This window comes from Genypterus blacodes, unplaced genomic scaffold (genome assembly GCF_046128005.1).
Source record: "Genypterus blacodes isolate CSIRO-AG114 ecotype Tasmania unplaced genomic scaffold, CSIRO-AGI_Gbla_v1 ptg000093l_1, whole genome shotgun sequence".
Taxonomy (NCBI): Eukaryota; Metazoa; Chordata; class Actinopteri; order Ophidiiformes; family Ophidiidae; genus Genypterus; species Genypterus blacodes.
The window spans coordinates 39,673-60,000 of NW_027466897.1; the positions used below are offsets into that span (position 1 = coordinate 39,673).

Consider the following 20,328-nt stretch of genomic DNA (forward strand, 5'->3'; position numbering starts at 1 on the left):
CACTTGTGGAATTCAGCGGGATTTAGAGAAAGCCTGCAGCTAAAGGTTTCTCCGGTTTGTGGGCCCTGCCAAAAGACGAATCTAAGACAGACTGGGGATCTTGTTTTCAGATGATTTAAACCTGTTTTTTCTCATCCGAGGGAAATAAACAACATGTGCGCTAGATTGTGACGCTTGTTCCAATTTAACTTATGGTGCTTTATCTTACCAGTCTATTTATCATCTAAGGACGGTGAGCAACAAATCAGGAAAGGGAACTTCATAGCTGATAGACTGACATCTAAAACATCTATTATGAGGACAGGCTGCAGCTTTGTGTGTTTGAAGAGCAGTTTGAAGTCACTTTGTTGGCTTTTCAGTCCAATAAGTCAATTTATGGGTTTTTTATAATGGAAAAATGCAAAAAAATCCACTTAATCTTGTTTTGACGGAATAAGGAAGAAAAATGCCGGAAATAAAATGAATTAACAGACATGGATCAGCCATACATTTCCAAATGACAAAAACAATTTTACAATAGTTTTTATGCTATAGATCATCATGTCATCATCAATAGCTCATGATGCTGTGCAGGATCACTGGGGGTTTGAGCTTGTACCACCTGTATCAGGGCTTACACACACACACACACACACACACACACACACAAGCACACACGCACACACGCACACACGCACACACGCACACACGCACGCACATGCACACACACAGATGCAATAATTTATCCACACTTGCGGGGGAATTGAGAGTTTGTGCTTGACTTCAGACTGTGGGGAGGAAGAGCACCTGGAGGAGAACATGCAGACACACAGAGAGAGAAGCTTCCTGCTGTGAGACAACAGAACAAACCATTGACCATTTATTGATTGATTGACCTCTCCACCCTTCAGGTCATTCTAACCCATGAATTATTATTTTTGCACACATATATCACATTATTTTGCTTGTTTCTTGAGTTATACGTGCGTGAAAAGCTCAATGTTGCCATGGTTTCCCCTCCAGTTTTAAACTACTAAGTAGCATCCACAGTAAACAAGCAGATATAAACATAGACAAAGTGACATTCCAATGACAAACACAGAGATGCACAGTTTAAGAGCTGGAGCACTGAGGGGAAACTAAACATCTCAGTCTTTGTTGGCTGTAAACACTCCACACTGCTCAAACAACACCGTAGAATAAATAACGCAGAAAAACATGGTAAAGAAATGGACTGGAAGATCTAAACGTTTGTGCACTGTAAATATAAGGTCCTTTAAAATGACTGTGGCGTGATTGATCTGAGTCACAACACGTGATGGAAAATCACCTCTAGCGATTTGCGCTCCGTCCCAGGTGGTTTCTATTCACGGCTTACCCACCGATCCCATACACACCAGCGAAAACAGTACTGAAGGGGGATTACGGCCAGGATGTGGCAACCCAGGCAGCATCTGGAGTTGAGCCGTGTGCGCCTGGAGCTCCTGGTGAGGGGCACTAACACTCGCTCTCTCATTTATCTATTCTCTCTGCTCTTCCCTACGGTCCCATCTATAATTCTCGGGCCCCGGTTACATCTATTACTCACAGACAAAAACATATGAGCCATTTGTAGCCTCTCATTAAAATACAGAGGCTTGACGGTGAGGGGAAAATGGCAAGGGAGACGCGGGGAAAACAAAAGGCGAGGAGGAGATTGAATCAGAGATAGGGGAGGGAGAAGGGAGTCAACAGCGGAGCAAAGGATCAAACAAGAGTGAGGGGCAGGATGTGCTGCACTCTCACATGTGTCTGTTCCTCCCATCACAGGCTGTGGTGGAGATAGAAGAAATCTGCTTCTCATTACAATATAGAAAGGATTTACAGAGGAGCGTAATGGCTGACTGCAGTCTTAACCCCGTCACTTCAAGCCAGCTCTGACGCCCCTAAACCACCAAAGCCTTCCCCGAGCCTCCCAGTCACACTCTCTGCCTCTGCTCGTAAATACGAAACAGCTTCTTCTTCTTCTTTCGGGCGCCTCCCATCGGCCTCGGCGTGCCAGGCACCGTATTCATCAGAGCCAGAATGGAAGCGTAGTCTGATGTCCGACCATTCATCAAAAGCGGAAGAGTGCGCAGGTTCGCCTGGGACGAATCACAGCTAATCCTACTGACTGGAGTGTGTGTGTGTGTGTGTGTGTGTGTGTGTGTGTGTGTGTGTGTGTGTGTGTGTGTGAGGGACGCAATCTGAGACTCTGGTTGCTTTTTGCCAGTGGCACAAGCAAACACATGGATCCATTGTGCTGAAATGAAGTCTGGGTATCTGGAGATGATGTTTGGACGATGACAGCAGTTGCATTCGCGCCATCGCATTAGGATTGGATCTCAGTTGGTGGGCCGATATGCAATCCAAGCTCCACGGACGATCACCCGTTTCCAAAATCACTCAAAGTTTTCTGCACGGGCTGTCAATGCTGTTCCAAGGTGGGGGGGCGGAGCCATTCAAATAACTTTATGAATGAGAGCGAGTGGAGTCAGGAAGACGAGGCCTGTAAGTCCAATGTGATGTAAGTGCTGTATGTGGTCTGGCACATGAGACAAGCAGATATACTGCAAAACATATCCATGTGTGTGTGTAAACAGAACCAGAGCCTGAGAAGTGCTCTAAAGCCAGGTTTATACTTTACAATACACACAAGATGGCTGATGTCTTGTCCTCCATTCGGTTGAAGCGTTTTGCACAATTTTTTACTATTGATGACACAATACGTATGTTACTTCTTGTTTAGAAAAGTTTAAATCTTAATAATGAAGAAAGAAGATGGTGGATGTCGGATGGAAACCTCATATCTCCAGTTTTTGGGGTTTTCAAGCAAAGGATGCAAGTGAAAAAGGATCTTAACTCAAGAAATGTAGTAAAAATAAAAGTAGAATGCCTCTTAAACATTGAAATACTGAAGTTAGGTATCTGTGTGTAAATCATACATACAGGTTAAAGCACAGTACTTGAGTGAACGATCAAATCTCCTCTGAGCATGAAGGTGTGTGAAAGTATTGAGGTCAGAGCCTGAAGGTTTCCTCTATGTTCACACTTGAGAACGCAGCGGACAAACACAAAAGAAGGATGGAGAAGAGGACGAGAGGGTGACGGATGAAAGACACATCCTGCAAAAGTTCAGGAAAAGAGGAAGGAAGGAAGGCAGTGTTTGTTATTATTTTTTTCGCCTGTGTTTTCCCTCCTTTCTTTTGGACCTTGCAAAATAAAAACCCCTCTTTAGGCTCTATTTGTGGTCGTGTTCCCACACAGCTGTTGTTCTCCACCTTTTCATCATTTATCTAAGCAGCTGTTGAGGCTGCGTGCCAGAAAATAAACACATTAATAGTGAAAAGTCTGAATAAACAAGCCAGCATATAAGTTCGCGTGGCCTAAAATGGAAACACTGTGTCCGTGTGTGTGTGTGTGTGTGTGTGTGTGTGTGTGTGTGTGTGTGCGTGTGCGTGCCTGTGTGTGTGTGTCTGGGGCCTGCAGGAGCCTCCATCCTCCTGAGCCGGGAGGTGGACCTGATCTGTTGATTTCATGCAGACACGCAAACTCATCGCATATTTTGGCAATTCAGTTAATTTTCCACTGAAAGTTACATGGGAAAAATAAGGCGCCTTCAAATAAAGTCTTCAAACCATCCTTTCAAAATAAAACACCTTTCTGGCACTTAAGGGGTTCTTTTGGTGGAAAGGGATATTTTAAAATGACATTATGCATATATAGGCATTAAAAGGTATAATGTCATTTTTGTAAAAAAATAGAACATGTTTATATTACTTTTACTTTTTAATTAAAAAGGTGTGACGTCCCCTTTTAATCCATATCTCATTTTCTCTTTTATGTTCCCTCCAAAGAACTCACATGATTCTGCTGCCATGTGCTCTACCATGGCGACCCAGCAGTTTCCATGGTAACCTCTCATAAAATGCCCTGAAAGAACTTCCTGTATTCACTTTTTCGTGTATGCGGCGTGGTGGAAATGGCAGTGACCCTGAGGGACACCAGATCTATCATTAAGAAACACAGACATATACGTATTATACTCACATTCATCAAGATGATGGCCTTTATTTGTCATTTGTGATTAAAAGTCACACAACATCCTTTTTGTTTTCTTCAAAAAATGACCGCAGCTGAAGTATTACACACACACACACACACACACATACATACACCGGATTAAAACGATTTCCACAAAGAGCTGTAGGTGCCTTGTGGTTTTCTCTGTTCCCATCAAAATCAGTTAACCACCACAGATCACGTCCCTTTCACAATAAGACGTTTGTGTTGTGTCAGGAAATACAAAAATAAAATCCAAACAGCACAATTACAAAGGGACAGGATAACAATGTGTCGCTGGTACGCAGGCCGGGTCGGGTGGGGGTGAAACTTTTTCCACCGGCCGGAACGGAATAGTATCTCCGGTCCGGATTAAATCCTGTTTCAGACCGGATCTTGACCAAAAGTCCGCTTCTTTAAGTATGGGGGTCAAAACTAAACTCATTAAAGATGACAGTGGGGAGCTGTCTGTGAGCCTGAAGACAAACTGTGAACCTACTGTGACTGGTCTAGTTTGGAGGATTGTGCTCAGATGTCAGACTGAATTCCTCACTTCCATAATGATGGGGGGACACACAATGGCTGCACTATAAGGGGAAGCCAGAGGGGGCATTTGGATCTTCATTAAAGGGCAGGAAACCATGATCCTTTTCTCAAGAGGGATTGGAGCAGGTAGACACCGGTGGTTCTTTCCTGCTGCCGTACTTAATAGAGCTACCCGTCGCCGTGTCTCACTTTCCTCACGCACACGCACACACATGGACACAATCAATCACACACGCGCGCACAGTTTGAAAAGATGGTTTTCATCTTGCGAGGGGGCCAACTGATTAGATTTTAATGTAGCTCCTGACAGAGTGAAAGGATAACACATGGATGATATAAATCTCATTCTCGCCAAATCTCCATGTCCTTCTCCCTCTCTCTCTCTCTCTCTCTTCTCTCGCTCTCTCTCTTCTCTCTCTCTCATTCTTCACCTCTTCCCTGTTGTGGGTCATGGTTTTTAATGGCTGGCCTGTTGTTAACCTTGTCACATCTGGTGCAAACACAAAGACCCATTTACCGCCGGATCAAAACACCAGAGAGTCAACAGAGAATAATCAATCACCTCAGCTTCCTTTGACTGAACACTTCACCAAATCTAATGTCACGTTTGGGAAATCAAGTCTTTGATCTATTGCTTTCTTAGAATTTAAGAAGATTATCTTGAAAACAGCATGAATTACTTTAAGGCAATTTCATGGCGGGTTAGTTAATTCTCTAAATATTCACTATCACTGCGCTTTGATTATGCAAAAACATTCAAACTGCTGAAACTCTTGTGAATGAATGAGTGTGTGACTCTGGGCTTTGTGTGAAGCGGAGCCGGGTTTTCCGTGCCTGGTTGCCCACTTCCTCCAATTGAACTGGTAGCAAATTGCTTTTTCACCAGCCGGTCTGGGAGAACCCGAGATGAGACAATGGGAGAGCCGGACGGACAGCGGATCAGAGTCTGTGATCTCCGTACGCACATAAACACACCGCGCTCCAGTCTCCAGCACTGTGGATTACTATCTTGGACAATGATCCATATAAAACAAACAAGTTCCAAAGCGTAATGGAAAATGAAAACTGAGCCCCCGATCGTCCATCTTACTGCGTAGATCTGTTCATTCAGCAAAATCTGTTCATAATAATTACAAGGTTGATACAAATCAGTGCATTCTGGTTCACACAGGCCGGACTTTGGGATCTACCACTCCCAATAGTTAACACACATTAACTCAGATAGGCTGCACTGCCAATCTCAACCCTTCAAGTCTATCAAACAGCTAGATAGCCCAGATCATTAGATGTAAGTTTGCCACGTTTGGGAGACAGGTGATTATGAAACGAGACCTGACTGGACTCAAACAAACACATGGTGACCTTGTGAAACCCCAGCTGTGAATCAGGCATTCAGCAGAGTTTCTATCTGTCACAGGCTGCGGTCTGGAGATCAGAGTGGAAGGCCATTTCCTCAAGTGTGCCCCCCGCCTCCACCTCATTTCCTCCATACCCAAACAAAAGCCGCTTCATGGGAAAAGTGCTGGGCCACTTGTGATTGTGTGTAGAAGCCAACGCAGCAGCAGCAGACTCTCAGGTCGCCAGCATGTCTGTAAAGTGGCTATACAAACATTTCAGCTGCATCAAACCAAACGACGCGAGTTTGACTCAAAATAAGAATGTCACTCCAAAACTTAACAGCCATGAAGCATTTTGACCCAAGTGGGGCTCCCCCACCTTCAGACCGTCCTTTGGCTGGAAACACTTCCACCTATCAAAGCCGTCTGAGGAAGTAAGAGGAGAGGGGCGTTTCTCTCCCAGGAGGCCTCACAGTCTTGAATACCAGGCCTCCAGCGTGGTGCTGCCGGCCTGACAGGGAATGAAAGATGGAGCCCAGATGATCCAAGCTGCCAGAACATGGAAGTGCACATTGATATTGGAGAAAATGCTGATCTATCAAGAGTTTACCAAAAATAGATATAAAACAAAGGCTACGAGCGCTGCAGCTTTGAGACCAAAACCTCTATTTCACACTGTTCACTTGAGAGAACCCTTGTCATGTGGAAAAAAGTGTTTACCAAACTCCTCAGGCCACCTTTGATCAGTTTGTGTAGGACTTGGCACATCTGCCAAATACCACAGCTGCAAACATTACCTCTTTTGGCCCCGACAGTGAAAAGGGGATGAGTAGTGTTTAATGCTGCTGTTGATGTTGTCCACCCTTTAATACACTGTTCCAATGTTGTTTTGACTAAAAACAGGGCTGTTTACAGCTTCTTGATGTTCCAAGCCAGATTGCTCTTGGCTGGACATTCAAGTGTGACTCCTTCGTGCACATTTGATTAGAGTCATAACTCTAAAGAGACAACCAAAGCAGGCTGGAGCTGTGTTCATGTTAAGATCCCAATTTCTACAGTGCTTTGATTTAAATCCAGTTTCCAAGATTAAATGTTTTGAACCGATCAAATCATTCCAAGCAGAAAAATATTAATGTTCTTCAAAGTTTATTTCTGAGACACATTCAGGACACATGGTTGATCTTTTAGCATCCAGCCCTCATCTGGTTGTTGGGTGGGAGTGGTTTTCCCAGGTGGGTTCCCACAGTGAGGCCATATTCTTCGTTGGCATGTTTCTGATGGATCTCAGTCTTCAGCTGGTAGCCCTTCTCCCCGTCAAAGTTATCCAGCGGAGCAAAGGAGAGGGTTGTTTCCTCCAATATGCCCTGCAGCCGTGTTCGCCAGCCTGACAGCATGGTGTCACGGGCCTCAGGGGGAACACATGTTGGAGCCCAGAAGACCTGAGGGGCCAGAACGTCCAAACCGCAATAACGCAGGACGCCGTTCTGGAGAAGAGGAAGAGCAGCGTTATAAAAGGGGATCTTCACAAACAAGCATTAGAATGTTAGATTGAGGAACTCGTCCAGGAAACTACCTGAATGGGCCACAGAGTTACATTCATGTCTCCATTAAGGCCAGTTACACTGAAGACAGACTCATGAGATCCGGTTGTGAAGGACAGCAAGGCTTTCTTTCCCTGAAAAGACAGTTATGTCAGAAAAACCAATACAAATCACAACAAGTGCATCTTTCCATGAACCTTACACTCAACAATCCCTGGTTGTATCGCTTCTCCCGTGTGAAAGCATATCCCAGTGTGAGCACTCGGTCAAACCAGCCCTTCATGATGGCAGGAACACTGAACCAGTACATCGGGAACTGAAGAGAGAAACAAAGTTGAACTTGATATCCCGACAGGAAGCGCTACAACAGTCACATTCGGTCAACTCGTGCCAGACAGGAAGTCAATAACCCCACATTTGCTATACCTGAAATATGATGAGGTCCGCTTCCTTGAGTTTGCGCTGCTCTTCAGTGATGTCAGCAACCAGTCGTCCCTCCTCCAGGGCCACTTTGGTCTCCTGGTCATACTGGAAGCGGCTGGGGTTCTTAAGTTCTCCTGCAGAAAAACAAAATAAAGGGCTCAAGTTTCCGAAGAGCAACCGAAATTGAGTTTGCGTGCGAGCGGGATTGTTTACATACCGACGATGTCATCCCTAGTAGCAGCGGCTTTGAACTTCTGGACGTACAGGTCAGACACCTCCACTGTGCAGCCGCTGGTAGTCAGGACATCCACAGCAGCGTTTTTGGCCGCAGCGTTGAAGGATTCAGGGCTTTGGTGAGCGTAGACGATCAAGACTTTAGTTCCAGCTGAAACAAGGACAACAAAGTTAAACAAGTAAATAAAACAAGACAAGAAACACTCACAAAACAGAAACTTACCCATTCTGACAGTTGTTTCAAGCGCAGCTGATGAGTTACTCCTTTACCTGGTGTCCCAATGGAGGAATAGCTCATTCTGTGTAAAGGCCTGGGCGGCTTTTAAACAGCTGGTTTCCTGATTGAGTTCCTCTCCCACAGCTGCAGTCAATCAGCAATCAAGGTCATCAGTCAATCAGCTTTCTCTCGCCTCATGAGCTCGTCTCTGGTGCGTCAAATTCACGCAACTGTTAGTCAGTCAAGGGAGGGGAATGTATGTTTTCCATGCAGTGTGGAAAATGAGGTAAGTGTGTAGTTTAAGAGAGAGAGAGAGTGTTTTCGTGTCTTCTGTCCGCGTCTCTGTGTGTCTGCTTACAACATTTGTAATAATTGTGTGCCACTCCTGACATTAAACGACCACATGAAGCAGCTGCGGTGGTGCGCTTGTATCGTTCTACCGTCGCAGCGCTGTAGCTCTGTTTTCCTTTTTAACGTTAGCCTCCAGTCGCCTGCGGTCGGGGCCCCGCTCACGGACGTGTTCCTGCTCAAGCGGACTCTCCTCCCAAACGCAAACCGGCATCAAAGGGCGAGCGTGAGCTGGCACACATCTGGGACGAAAAACATTCCTACGTCCCCATCCAGCCTGCCACTGTGGGGAGGGGGCCCGGGGGGGCCGGGGGGCAGGGGGCTAATCAACAACTGCTCTATATTAGCACATGAGCACGCATGCATGCAGACACACCACATGACTGAGACATGTGGGTATGATTTGTCAACTATCTGTCTTCATAATATCTGTGTCCTTGTGTCTTATTATCTTCCTATTGCTGAGCCATTCTTCTCTTTTTAAAGTCATTCTATATGGGCGGCTCTCTCCACCTCCAGTGTCACGTACGCCATCGCCTCATCCATAGGTTTCCCCACTCCGAGCCCCTGGGCTACTTCCTCTCTGTTGTGACATGAGGGGATCACATGTGTTTTGCTTCGAGGTGTGTTTTCATGGTGTGTGATGTATTGAGCTACATGATCCCGACATGCTACAACCTACATGATTTGTTGGAGTGTCCCATGTTGATTTTTGCAGGTGGGTTTCACACTGTGGCAGGTATTTGGTGTTTTCACATGTTTCATTGTTGCCTCCAGACTTTGACATACGGCACAAAAGGAACATCTGCAGGCCATCTTTGGCACGCACGCACGCACGCACGCACGCACACATTCACACGCACACACACCATAGGGGTTCTCCTCTTGTTTCAGTTCATATGTTGGTGCATGCTGATGTGAATACGTAGCCAACTTTGCCATCTTGTGGCCAATGTAAGAACTACAGGATTATGATCTCTGCTGTATGTAAAACAAACATCACAACACTGCCTGTATATTCCGTTTTGCTGCACTGAAATGTTGCTGCACGTCTAAACATGCTGCAATTAAAGGTAGAATGTGTGATCCAATGTAAACAAAGAGTAAACCTACCTCCAAAACTCAAAATGATGATGTAATTTCAACTTTCTACAGCTTTCAAACTGATCTGACAACAGCTTAAGCTATGTAACAATGTTTTCTGCTTCTGTTGATTTATTTCTTAATTCCTAATAATACCGAACACAGCGATTTGAAATGGGCCTTTATTTTTAAGTCAAGTCAGTTGACAAACACGCAAAGTGCCGATTTAATAAATTAACAAACGTGAAATAGAACGATGTCTGATTTTTATAATAATTCTATAGAAATGTACATGATCGGAAAATGAATGTTGCCAATGACTTGAAAAAGAGTCGATATTCGTTGTTACAACCTGATGACACATGTACGTTTACAATATTCCACTAGAGGGCGACAATATCACAAATAGCTTGTGGACTTGTTGGACGCTGTATATAATTTAATTACAGTTTGTGAGAGTCTGCCAAGGTGGAGGAGGTTAAGACCAGAGACAGTAACAGCCCATCCAGATGCTTAGCTATGAATTGTGGGTATATATTAGCAGGAGAGATCGTCTGTACAACACGCCACATGCAACCTTTAACAGATTAATGCCGCTATCTAATCAGTGCGATGACCACAAGCAAACACTGCAGCCAGATTTACTGTGACACTTTGGCTCAATCACAGCCGGCTGTCTGGCAGGTACAATGATTAAAAGTTGATGTCGCTGTCTTGTGTTCACTGCTGAGAGATCGAACACTCTGTTGTATGGTTCCATTTACGGTTTTACTTTGATGACCCTGACACAGACCCTATTTTTCTGCAATAACCCTACAATTATACTAAACCCTAGCCAAATTATGAGCTCTGGCTATGGCTATGACTTTCTTCCATCTCCAGTTTGCATTATAGCGCAGACATGGTGCCATCTGCATGAGGGGGATAACAGGATTCCAATCACCTCTAATCATTTCTCTTGAATCTGACGTGGCACCAGGTGCATCATTACCAGATATTCACATAAAGTTTGGAGTTGAAGGATGTAATATAAGATTTTGATTGCTGAAAACTTTACATTCATGTCAGAGTGTTATATACTTTTACCATATTACCGGGAAATCGTGCATATCTGACGTTACACCTCTTCAGCATCAACTTACATAATGGTTGGTCAAAGCTGCAATTCACAACGAAAACAAGCGACCAATTAGGAGATTTATGTCCTTCTTAACGCCACCTAGAGGCCACACACATTGATTTTGTGCCCTTGTAATTCTGGGACCTTCCAGTGGTGCTCAGGTGCTAGAATTTCATAATTAGACGATTTCAGCTTTACATCACTCACAGATAATACTGTCACACATCCAATAAAGATAGATTTTGCTGCTGCGAATCTACAAATTGTGTGGAAGCGATAACATCATCATGAAAGACGAAATTCTGGATTTTATGTGATGTAGGTTCTGTCATCATCATTTTTCTCCAGTTAGAATGAGAATAAAAGTCTCTAGTCCACATTTGCGACTGAATATGTTCTTCCAAATGTGGCTAAGACTTGCCAGACTCCTGTAATGTCTCATCTCATTCCCTCCTCAAATCCCTCCAGACACCCGTGGCCATGGTTACAAAATGGATCGATTAGATGTCATCTGATTCCAAATCAGCAGATGGCGAGCACACAGAGGGAGGAGAGAGGACAGAGAGAGGCAGAGAGGGAGAGAGAGAGAGAGGGAGTGGAATGAAAGGAAGAGGGAATCTGAAACCAATGTCAAGTCATCTGCACCTATAATGTGTGATTTGTCAGTATTGATGTTGGTGTAGCCTCAGTATTGATGATGTCACAAATAAAGCCTAGATCAGAGCCTTACATGTACAGGAAATACTTGCAGACGGTCTATAGCAACTTATTCTCCATTGAAATGATCCTGTAGCCCTGGCTGTGATGTAAAATATGTAATTTTATGTAGACCTAATGTATTGTCAGTACTACACAAGCTCGATGTCGGCACAAGCCACTTCTTGACACACATGTACAGTGTTTACATATGAAGAAGAGGAGAGGACATCGTTAGAGTCACAGCTCGGTTCATTTGTATTATGGAACAGATGGTGACCGGGCGTAGGGGCAACACCCACCAGAGTTTGGTGGAGAAGGGGGGGGGAGAGAGAGAGAGAGAGAGAGAGAGAGAGAGAGAGACACACACACACACACACACAGAGAACCTCAAACACATCGAAAATAATCATTATACCGATCTTTCTTTGGGAATCACAGTGGTAGTTTGGGATTAAAGATTATATCATTGTAGTAAATAAAAGTACAATTCTGACGACTGAAACAAAAAATGCTGCTTCCAGGTATTTTAGTAAGAGAGAGAGTAAGAGCATAATTGTGAATGACGTTCTCTGTGATTTTATGCCCCTTGGTGCAAATCTATATCTGGCAGCTTTGACATTTTGACGCTTGTCGACATTTAACAGGAAACAAAAGTAATTGTCACCTCATGATTATAAGTAAAGGTGTTAATGATGCTCATCACATCCTAAAGCTTTTATCATAACCAAACATAATTCCATTGATTGTTTATAGTAGATTCTCTAACAGCTGAAGCATCATGTTCCATCCTTGGTGTTAGGTTAGAGCTGTGATTTCACTCAAACACAACAATGAATACAAATACCCCGACACACACCAACCACACAAACACTTGATGCTCTTTTATGGCCTCATATACACAAGGACAAGCGCCACTATAATAAAGCGCACTTTCATGACGCTGAATACAGTAACCTTCCCTGAGCGCGGTGTCAACCCATTTGCTTTGCTTGAATAAAGGAGCAGTTTAACTGTAGAGACCTGATCTCATTCCTCATGCAGCCCGCTCATCTCACGCACTCCAGCTCCACACCGGGCGCCTTTATCAGCTCTGGGCCTGTTAAAGTGATGGAGGTTGGCAGAGCAGGAGCCCTGGTGCCGTTTTATAGCTTATGAGGCGGCCGTGTCTTTTGTTTTACAGATCCCCAGTTATCTACGGGTCCACTGGGCTTTAAAGACACAATGTCCAGTGTCAAGCTACATGATCCAGTCTGACCTTAGGAAAGAGACAAGCCCTGTGGGATTAAATCATGGAGGAGAGGAGAGATGACGTCCGGATTTACAAACACTTTTGTACATCTTTTCCAGTTTGATATCAATCTAAAAAGTGATCTCTCTAAGTTCATGGTTTCCAGAAGATTCCTTTCCTTCATTATCATGTTCATTATCTTATTATAATTTATTTTCTATTTAACACAAGTGATCATGACTGATTGCGTGATTTGCAATATTCTTCATCCAATTGATCAAAAGGATTGAGATCAATTCACTGGCTTTTCACCAACTTCTACTCAAAAGTTTCTGTACAGATGTGTGTGTTCAGTGTGCTGGGAATGAGAAGTGCGAGGAGAGGAGAGGCTTTAACAACAAACACACACACACACGCACACACACACACACACTTTATGGTGTCGCGCATGTCGTCACTTGGCTCTATCCTTTATGGGGAGAGGGGCGTCTTATCTGCCGCACGATCAAGCGAGACTGGAGGGGAACTGACAGATCAATGAGCTGCCACTTTTACTGAAGGATGCAACCCGCAGCTGTCAGTGTGAGAGAGGAGAGGAGAGGAGAGGAAGACCCGGGTGGCTGTTTAAAAGTGACTCAGCTGAAGTAAAGGCAAAGAAAGTGATGGATCTCAAAGGGAAGAAAAGAGACTTTCACCTCTGACTGCATTATGGAGATGAGATGCAACAGGAAAATGTGATATCGCTCATTTTAAACTCATCAGTCAAGTGGATCTCCTTTGGATGTGAAGGTAGGTAGAGATGAAGAAACACCTCCACTCTTCTTCTTCTCCTAATAATAAGTATTACTCATTATAATAGCTGTATGGTCCCAGTTTTAAATGTTTTTAGAAATAAATTCTTTTTTTAAATCTATTATTAAGTTGAATACATTGTTTTCAGTCCTGTGTTGTTTCAGCACCACGGACAGCGCCTATCGCCTTCGGTCATGTGCGCCTGCGCCGCCTGGGGGCGCACACGGGTCGCTCATTTAACGTTTCTTTGTCCCACACGTCAAGTTTTACATAGCTGTAGGAGATCAGAAATCGAAATCGACTGTGCATGAGCGCCAACTAGTGGTGAAGAGGTGAACCTGCTGTAAATTATGGCTGTGATTATTATGAGCTCAGTAACTTCAGACAATATAATCATTTACCTAAACTGAAACTAAAACTAAACTTTCCAGAGTTTTGTAGGACATGATGCTCAGTCCAGACCAGCCTGAGCCGGACCTGCAGTGGGGACAGACGGACTCCGAGGCCCTGTTGGACTCTCTCAAGGCAGGTTGCGCACCTTTGCCGGCCATACCCGTGGATGTACAGGGAGAGGCGCACTCTGGGGTCGCGACCCCCCTCAGCAGGCAGGAGAGGAGGCGGAGGAGGCGAGCCACGGCCAGGTACCGGTCGGCACACGCCACCAGGGAGAGGGTCCGAGTGGTGGCCTTCAATGTGGCCTTCACTGAGCTGAGGAAGCTGCTTCCAACGCTCCCCCCTGACAAGAGGCTGTCCAAGATAGAGATCCTGCAACTGGCCATCTGCTACATCTCCTACCTCAACCATGTGCTCGACGTGTGAGGACCAACCTGTAGCTATGGTGACGGGATGATGTCACAACTACAACCAGGATCATGACAGCAGTGACCAGACCTGGGGTTTGGTCACTTCTTCCTGGGGAACAGAAGGCAGGACTACAGGCTTTCTATCATTTTGAAAGCTGACCATTGCCTTGTTATCTGCTATTATAAGGTTCTATCCGCCCCAGACTAATTTCGAACTGAAATACCATGTAGATACTTAATTTGTGTTGTCTGTACTGAAATATTCAGCCAGATGAGAAGCAATACAGTTCCTCTGTGCTTTGACTGCCAGTGTGGGAAATGGTTAAAGATTGTTATGTTGAAAATAAACCTGCAGTCTGAAAATCTCAGCGCCTCTTCAGTTCATATCCCACATGATCTGATCCTGGGCTTCAATACTTGATTGATTTTACAACATGTGTTCAATATGCAGGGAAATGTGATGATTTGGAGAAAACAGATACAGATACTTCTCATGAAAGACACGATTTTTAAACTGTTTTTGCAAACTGAGCTGCATTTTTGTTGCTCTAATTTCACTTCTTCATCTGTTTCTCATAAAGCCCAAGCAGCATGGTGAGGTCTTGTTGTTTGTTTGGCAGATGAATGACAGACATTGTCGGGGCAGGTGTTCCTCCAGACGAGCACAGATGACCACATTATGCTTCATGTCTAGACACACACACACAAGCACACACACACAGATAAAACTAGGCAATGTGAAACTGAAAAAACATTAAACAAAACAACACTCAAAACCAATGGTGAATATAAGCAGCAGTGTTATCCTCAGTATGAAGCATAGTGGGATAAATGAGGCCCATCTGCTGCATGATGAGATCACTGTCTGCTGCCTCCAGTAAAATGTCTTATATTCTCCTTTTTTAAATGCACAATTTGTGTTTTTGACAAACAAAAATACCGATTCAGGCAAAGTTTGTCTCTGTGGTTTATGGTTTGGACTCTACTGGTTTTGGTTTCACCCAGAATGAGTTCACGTGGTCCACAGTTCTGCTCCTGACAACAAAGCAGCATTTGTTGTTTTTCGAAATATATATCAAATGTCCTGTGAGATCAGACTGACGCAGAATCCTCCAAACCCATCAAATGTTGTTGTTAGAAAGAGGGAATAACAGACTAACGTGTGTGTGGCGTGTTGGCTGTAACCCTGCACGTCCCATTACTTTTCCTCTCCATTAGACTCAGGGGCTGTTTGCGCCTGGGTGTCCCTTTATGTGCGCCGCTGCAGTGTAATGTGGCCCAAGGGGCTCAGGGTATTGTTCATGTCCACTCCACCAGCAAGAGTGACAGGCCTTTGTCTACACACTGCACGATACACACTTTAACTACACACTAGGCCAGAGAGATGGGTAATGGTGCACCCCAACAATCAGATAAAGAAATGCCAAGCAGTGCCCAGACCGTTATCAGTATTCTCTATGATTTTTACCAATTATTGTCAAAAACTAAAACTACATCAAACTGAGTCACAGTGTCTGAAAATGAGACAGGATAATTCTGTCTAAGCAGATTGGTCTTGACGACGTAGACTGTTTTGGAAAGTAAATATTCTGCACACATTCCCTGTCTAAACTTACTGACAGTATTGGTTCAGACGTCAGTGTGTCTGTTGGGAAAGAGCAATGCTGCCCTCTGATGGCTGCACATAGGCAATTGATGGGATTCAGTGCATGAAACATAGAGTTGGAATAGAAGTCAGTTCTTGTTTATAGAGTTTTTTCTAGAAGGAAAATGTGCATAATAATAATAATAATAATTGTGATGTATGATAATAATGATAATATGATAATTAATGATAATATGAATGATTATAATTTTATATAATTATATATATATATTTTTGTAATATTCAAGAATATAATTCACTTAAATTTAGAAACCTCAACTTTTGGTTGCTATGTGATCCACATTTGATGAGAAAAATCATTCTAAAATAGGTGGGTCACTGTAGAGTTTTCTCCATGATTCTGGTTAATTCTTGATGTATAATCATTCTACTACAAAGATCTAATCAAAATGTTACAGTACACATTAATGAATTCCTCCCCATATGGTTGCTATGTGATCCAAATTTAATGATAAGCAACAAACAAACTTGTAAACAAAAGATTTTCGCCAAAAAATGTCCCTTTTACATTTAGGCTTTTTTTTAAAGTGGCGAATTAAAGGAAAACACACAGATATAAACCTAAGAACTGAGGGGGTTAATTAACTTACGTATGTCACTTACGTACGAGTACAAAGTCCTGCCTTGTCATACCGGCTTTGAAGCAACAGCAGCGCCCTCTTGCGGCCTTCGGCTGAACAGACTGCTCCTCCGTTCAGTGGACTCTATGGTGTCTCTCTCTCTCTCTCTCTCTCTCTCTCTCTCTCTCTCTCTCTCTCTCTCTCTCTCTCTCTCTCTCTCTCTCTCTCTCTCTCTCTCTCTCCCTCCCTCTCCCCTTCTCTCTCTCTCGCTCAGTGTGTGTGTGAGTGAGTGTGTGTGTGCGCTCTTTTAGCCATAATGGCTCTCGGGCAGGGGCAGCCTCCGGTAGTCACCCAGCCTTAGCCTCGGTGGCAGCGGCGGCAGTTCGTTCACACACCGGTGAAGGAATGACGCACTTCTAATATAAAGGTAAGCGGACGGTTAGCGGCGCAGGCGGCGTGTCCGTGTTTGCGCCCGGGGCTCGGGAGCGATTAAACCGGCCAAGTTCAACGCTGCCGTGCGGTAAAATGGTTCCTTCAGACAGATGTAGCCTGTTCGCCCTCCTGACCTATTTAAATGGAGCTGCTTGTGCGTGGCGAACCGTTTTTTGTTCGATTATGATTCGGTGATCGCAGCGGATAGTCGCCTCTGGATCAATGCGTGGTGTGCGGTGATGGTTTGTTGCTAACGGTGATCAGGGGGAGACTGTAAGCAGATCTATTGTAACCGTAAACTGCAGCTGTGTGTGTGTGCGTGTGTGTGTAACGGAGAAGTAACATCTCTAGATCTCAGACGGAGCCTTCACAGCCCCAAATGGCGTTTAATGTGTGAGTCCATAGAGCCCATAAAGCTTCATCATCATCACCATCATCACCATCATCTGTCCCGCCGCACAGCTGGATCAGGTGCGGATTCTCTGCACACTGAAGTCAGTTTGCACATTTTTGTCATCCCCCTCATGCTGCGGTTTCATCTGCACGATATAAAAGCCTTAACTAGACTAATCTGGACTTGAAAATGTTGCCATGTCTGCCACTTTCTGCCTATTCCTGCTTATTCATTGAAGTTGCCATGTTAAAAATTGGGGGTTGAATCTTCTAGAGTCAAGATTCTTTTGCAATTTTTCGTTTCATTGCAATTCTTTATGAGAAAATTGTGGCTAGACTTTATTTCCCAAACTTTTTTTGGCCTGAAAAATAGGTAGAATCACAACTTTCTGGAATCAAATCTTGAATTTCCACTTTAGACGCTTAGCAGAAAATATAATGTGTGCGTGTGTGTGTGTGTGTGTGTGTGTGTGAGTGCGTGTGTGTGCCTGTGTGTGTGTGTGTGAAGCTTCACCTCTATCAGCATCCACATCCACATATTGATGAATGGCCTCAGCATTCAGGGAGGATGTGACTGATGTGAACCCTTATAAACATGAGTCATCCTCAGGAAAACATCAGTTGTTCTCAGAGCTAAAGTGGCTGTGGTGGCGTAAGTGTTTATAAAGATGGATGTTTTTTGTACATGCAGCAGTGCTTAAGTAGTGTATTTATCGGCGTTAAGAGCCGTGTTGTGCAGATAGGAATGTCCTGAGGTATCTCTCTCTCTCTCTCTCTCTCTCCCACGCCCCTCCCACCTGCTCCACCTTGCTCTCTCTCCCTCTACTTTCCTTTTATTCTGTTCCACATGAGAGGATCAGGAGTGACGAAGCTCGCATTCCAGAGAACTGTGTCAGGTCTTAAATTTCCTCTTTTTACTATGTGTGTGTTTGTGTGTGTGTGTGTGTGTGTGTGTGTGTGTGTGTGTGTGTGTGTGTGTGTGTGTGTGCTTATGTGAAAGAGCAGCGGAGTGGGAGGGGCCGAGACTCCATCCAAGTCACTCAAAGGTCACATTCTTGTTCAAATAACGCACAGGTATCTTTGTGTAGAAGAATGTAATGCCGGGGTGTCACAACGCTGAGCACCCACTCAAATCCTGTCTTACACACACATACACATACACAAACAGGACCCGGAGCCTCAAATGTATCCTGTGTGGTGCTTCCACTTAATTAGAAGTCTGCTTGCGTGTCTGCTGAGCTAAGACTTCCATGTGTGTGCATCATGGACTCTGTGTTTGTAATATTATGCGAAATCAGCAGCTGTTCCTCAGGGCCATTCCAAATCCATAGAGAGACCTGGGATTCTTATCTGTCACACTTTATTAGATTTTACAGCACCATTACTAAGCTCAGAGGGCTGAAAGGCAATAGTTACATTCACATTTCACTCATTTCCTGTCTCACCCAGCAGGATGTCTTGCTTTTTTGCAGACTTTAATTGTCTTAAAAGCAGAAGCGTAGCTGCTGCATCTGGTACATTATGGCAGAATGCCACCCGGACAGGGCAAAGAAAGAAAGACAGCCAAGACGGATAATGGGAGTGAGGGAGGGCACGGGTACCATGGTAACCAGGGCCTTAGCTTGTCGTCTTTATGAAGGATGAGGCTCATCTGTGCCATAGGGTGCCAGCACTGTAAGAGCAATCGAACTCTCAAATTCTACGCATCTGTGGGGCCGAATGTCTTTGCAACCAGGAGAAACGCTCGTTTTCACTCAGATCCCAGATTCATATGAGTAACTAATGAGTACCTATGTATGTGTGAGTACATGATGTTTAGCCTGACACCAATCTATAACAGCCAGCATGTTCCTGACTCCGTGCCTGACCATGTGTAATTACCCCCTACTGTCCTGCAGCTTCAGTCAGCTAAACAAACACATTAATGAGTGTTTGTTTTACATTAGTGTCACTTTCTGCTCTCGTGCTCGTCTCCCAGGCGCAGCCAGGCGGAACGGTCCGCAGAAGAAACGCACTCGCTCTTCAACCAGGGCCCAGTTTATTCAATGCACAGCATCGTCACTCAGAGGGAATGACTGGGTTTTTGGGACACACACACACACACACCCCCCCTCACTCAGGCAGCCGCTCTGTGACGCGTGCTGTTATTCCTTGCATGCCTTATTCATACGCGTCCCTCGGTTTGTAACTGATAGTTTTTCTTTCCCCGTGGCTGCGATTTTCCACATGGCCTGGTTGGCTATGCCTCTTTCCTGCTCATCTCGTGGATGAGTGGCTTCTCTGAAGAGTCGGCCTGGCCCACATAGCACCGCCACGCGTCCGCAGATCAGCACTCAGGGGGTTAACAGCTTTTATTCAAACCGCGGGCTCGTACATTTAACCGTAAGGGTGCTCAGTGCCATGAGAAGCCATTCTTTCCTCTTTGTGTTCTCTCTCTCCTCGTGCCACCCCCACCCTCACTCTCTCCCTCCTAAGAGTATCACACAAATTTACTCTCAGTAGGGGTGATTGATTATTACCACTACGAGTAAGGGCCTCCTGCCTCCTCCGCCGCCGCTGTTGTTGCCAAGGCAACAGTGGACGCTCCAGATGTGGGTTAGAGAGACGATGCTCCTCCATCTAAAATCTGGCTAATGGTTCCATTTTTGATGCTGTGACACGGGCTCTGATGCTGTGAGTGGTGTGTTCATGCTATGGCCATTACTTATTGAGATCCCCCGCGTGTTCAACATCATGTTTACTTATAAATAGAAAGGATGGCTGCTTCAGTGGACATGGATGTGCTGGACAAAATGTCTTCTCACGGTGTGTTTACATGGTATGTCTGAGATGTTACACAGGTAGTAT

General features: G+C 44.6%; 3 protein-coding genes across 5 annotated transcripts in view; 2 read left to right on the forward strand and 1 right to left on the reverse strand.

Annotated features, from left to right (window-relative positions):
• Positions 1–7,082: 7,082 nt before the first annotated feature.
• Positions 7,083–8,425, reverse strand: LOC143007741 (ribosyldihydronicotinamide dehydrogenase [quinone]-like). Its single transcript, XM_076159190.1, has 6 exons — positions 8,364–8,425; positions 8,124–8,291; positions 7,910–8,040; positions 7,686–7,799; positions 7,516–7,617; positions 7,083–7,426 (listed from the first exon to the last, which is right to left on the reverse strand). The coding sequence occupies exons 1-6, from the start codon at positions 8,365–8,367 to the stop codon at positions 7,127–7,129; spliced, it is 819 nt and encodes a 272-aa protein (XP_076015305.1). The 5' UTR covers positions 8,368–8,425; the 3' UTR covers positions 7,083–7,126.
• Positions 8,426–14,071: 5,646 nt separating this feature from the next.
• Positions 14,072–14,446, forward strand: LOC143007777 (helix-loop-helix protein 15-like). Its single transcript, XM_076159235.1, has one exon. The coding sequence runs from the start codon at positions 14,072–14,074 to the stop codon at positions 14,444–14,446; it is 375 nt and encodes a 124-aa protein (XP_076015350.1).
• Positions 14,447–16,790: 2,344 nt separating this feature from the next.
• LOC143007766 (vang-like protein 1) overlaps positions 16,791–20,328 on the forward strand; it is a 13,777-nt gene continuing 10,239 nt past the window's right edge. Inside the window, exon 1 of one of the 3 annotated variants that reach the window (XM_076159218.1) lies at positions 16,791–17,083. The gene's annotated coding sequence lies outside the window, so the exon portion shown is untranslated. The other 2 variants (XM_076159219.1, XM_076159220.1) reach the window with 2 other exon arrangements.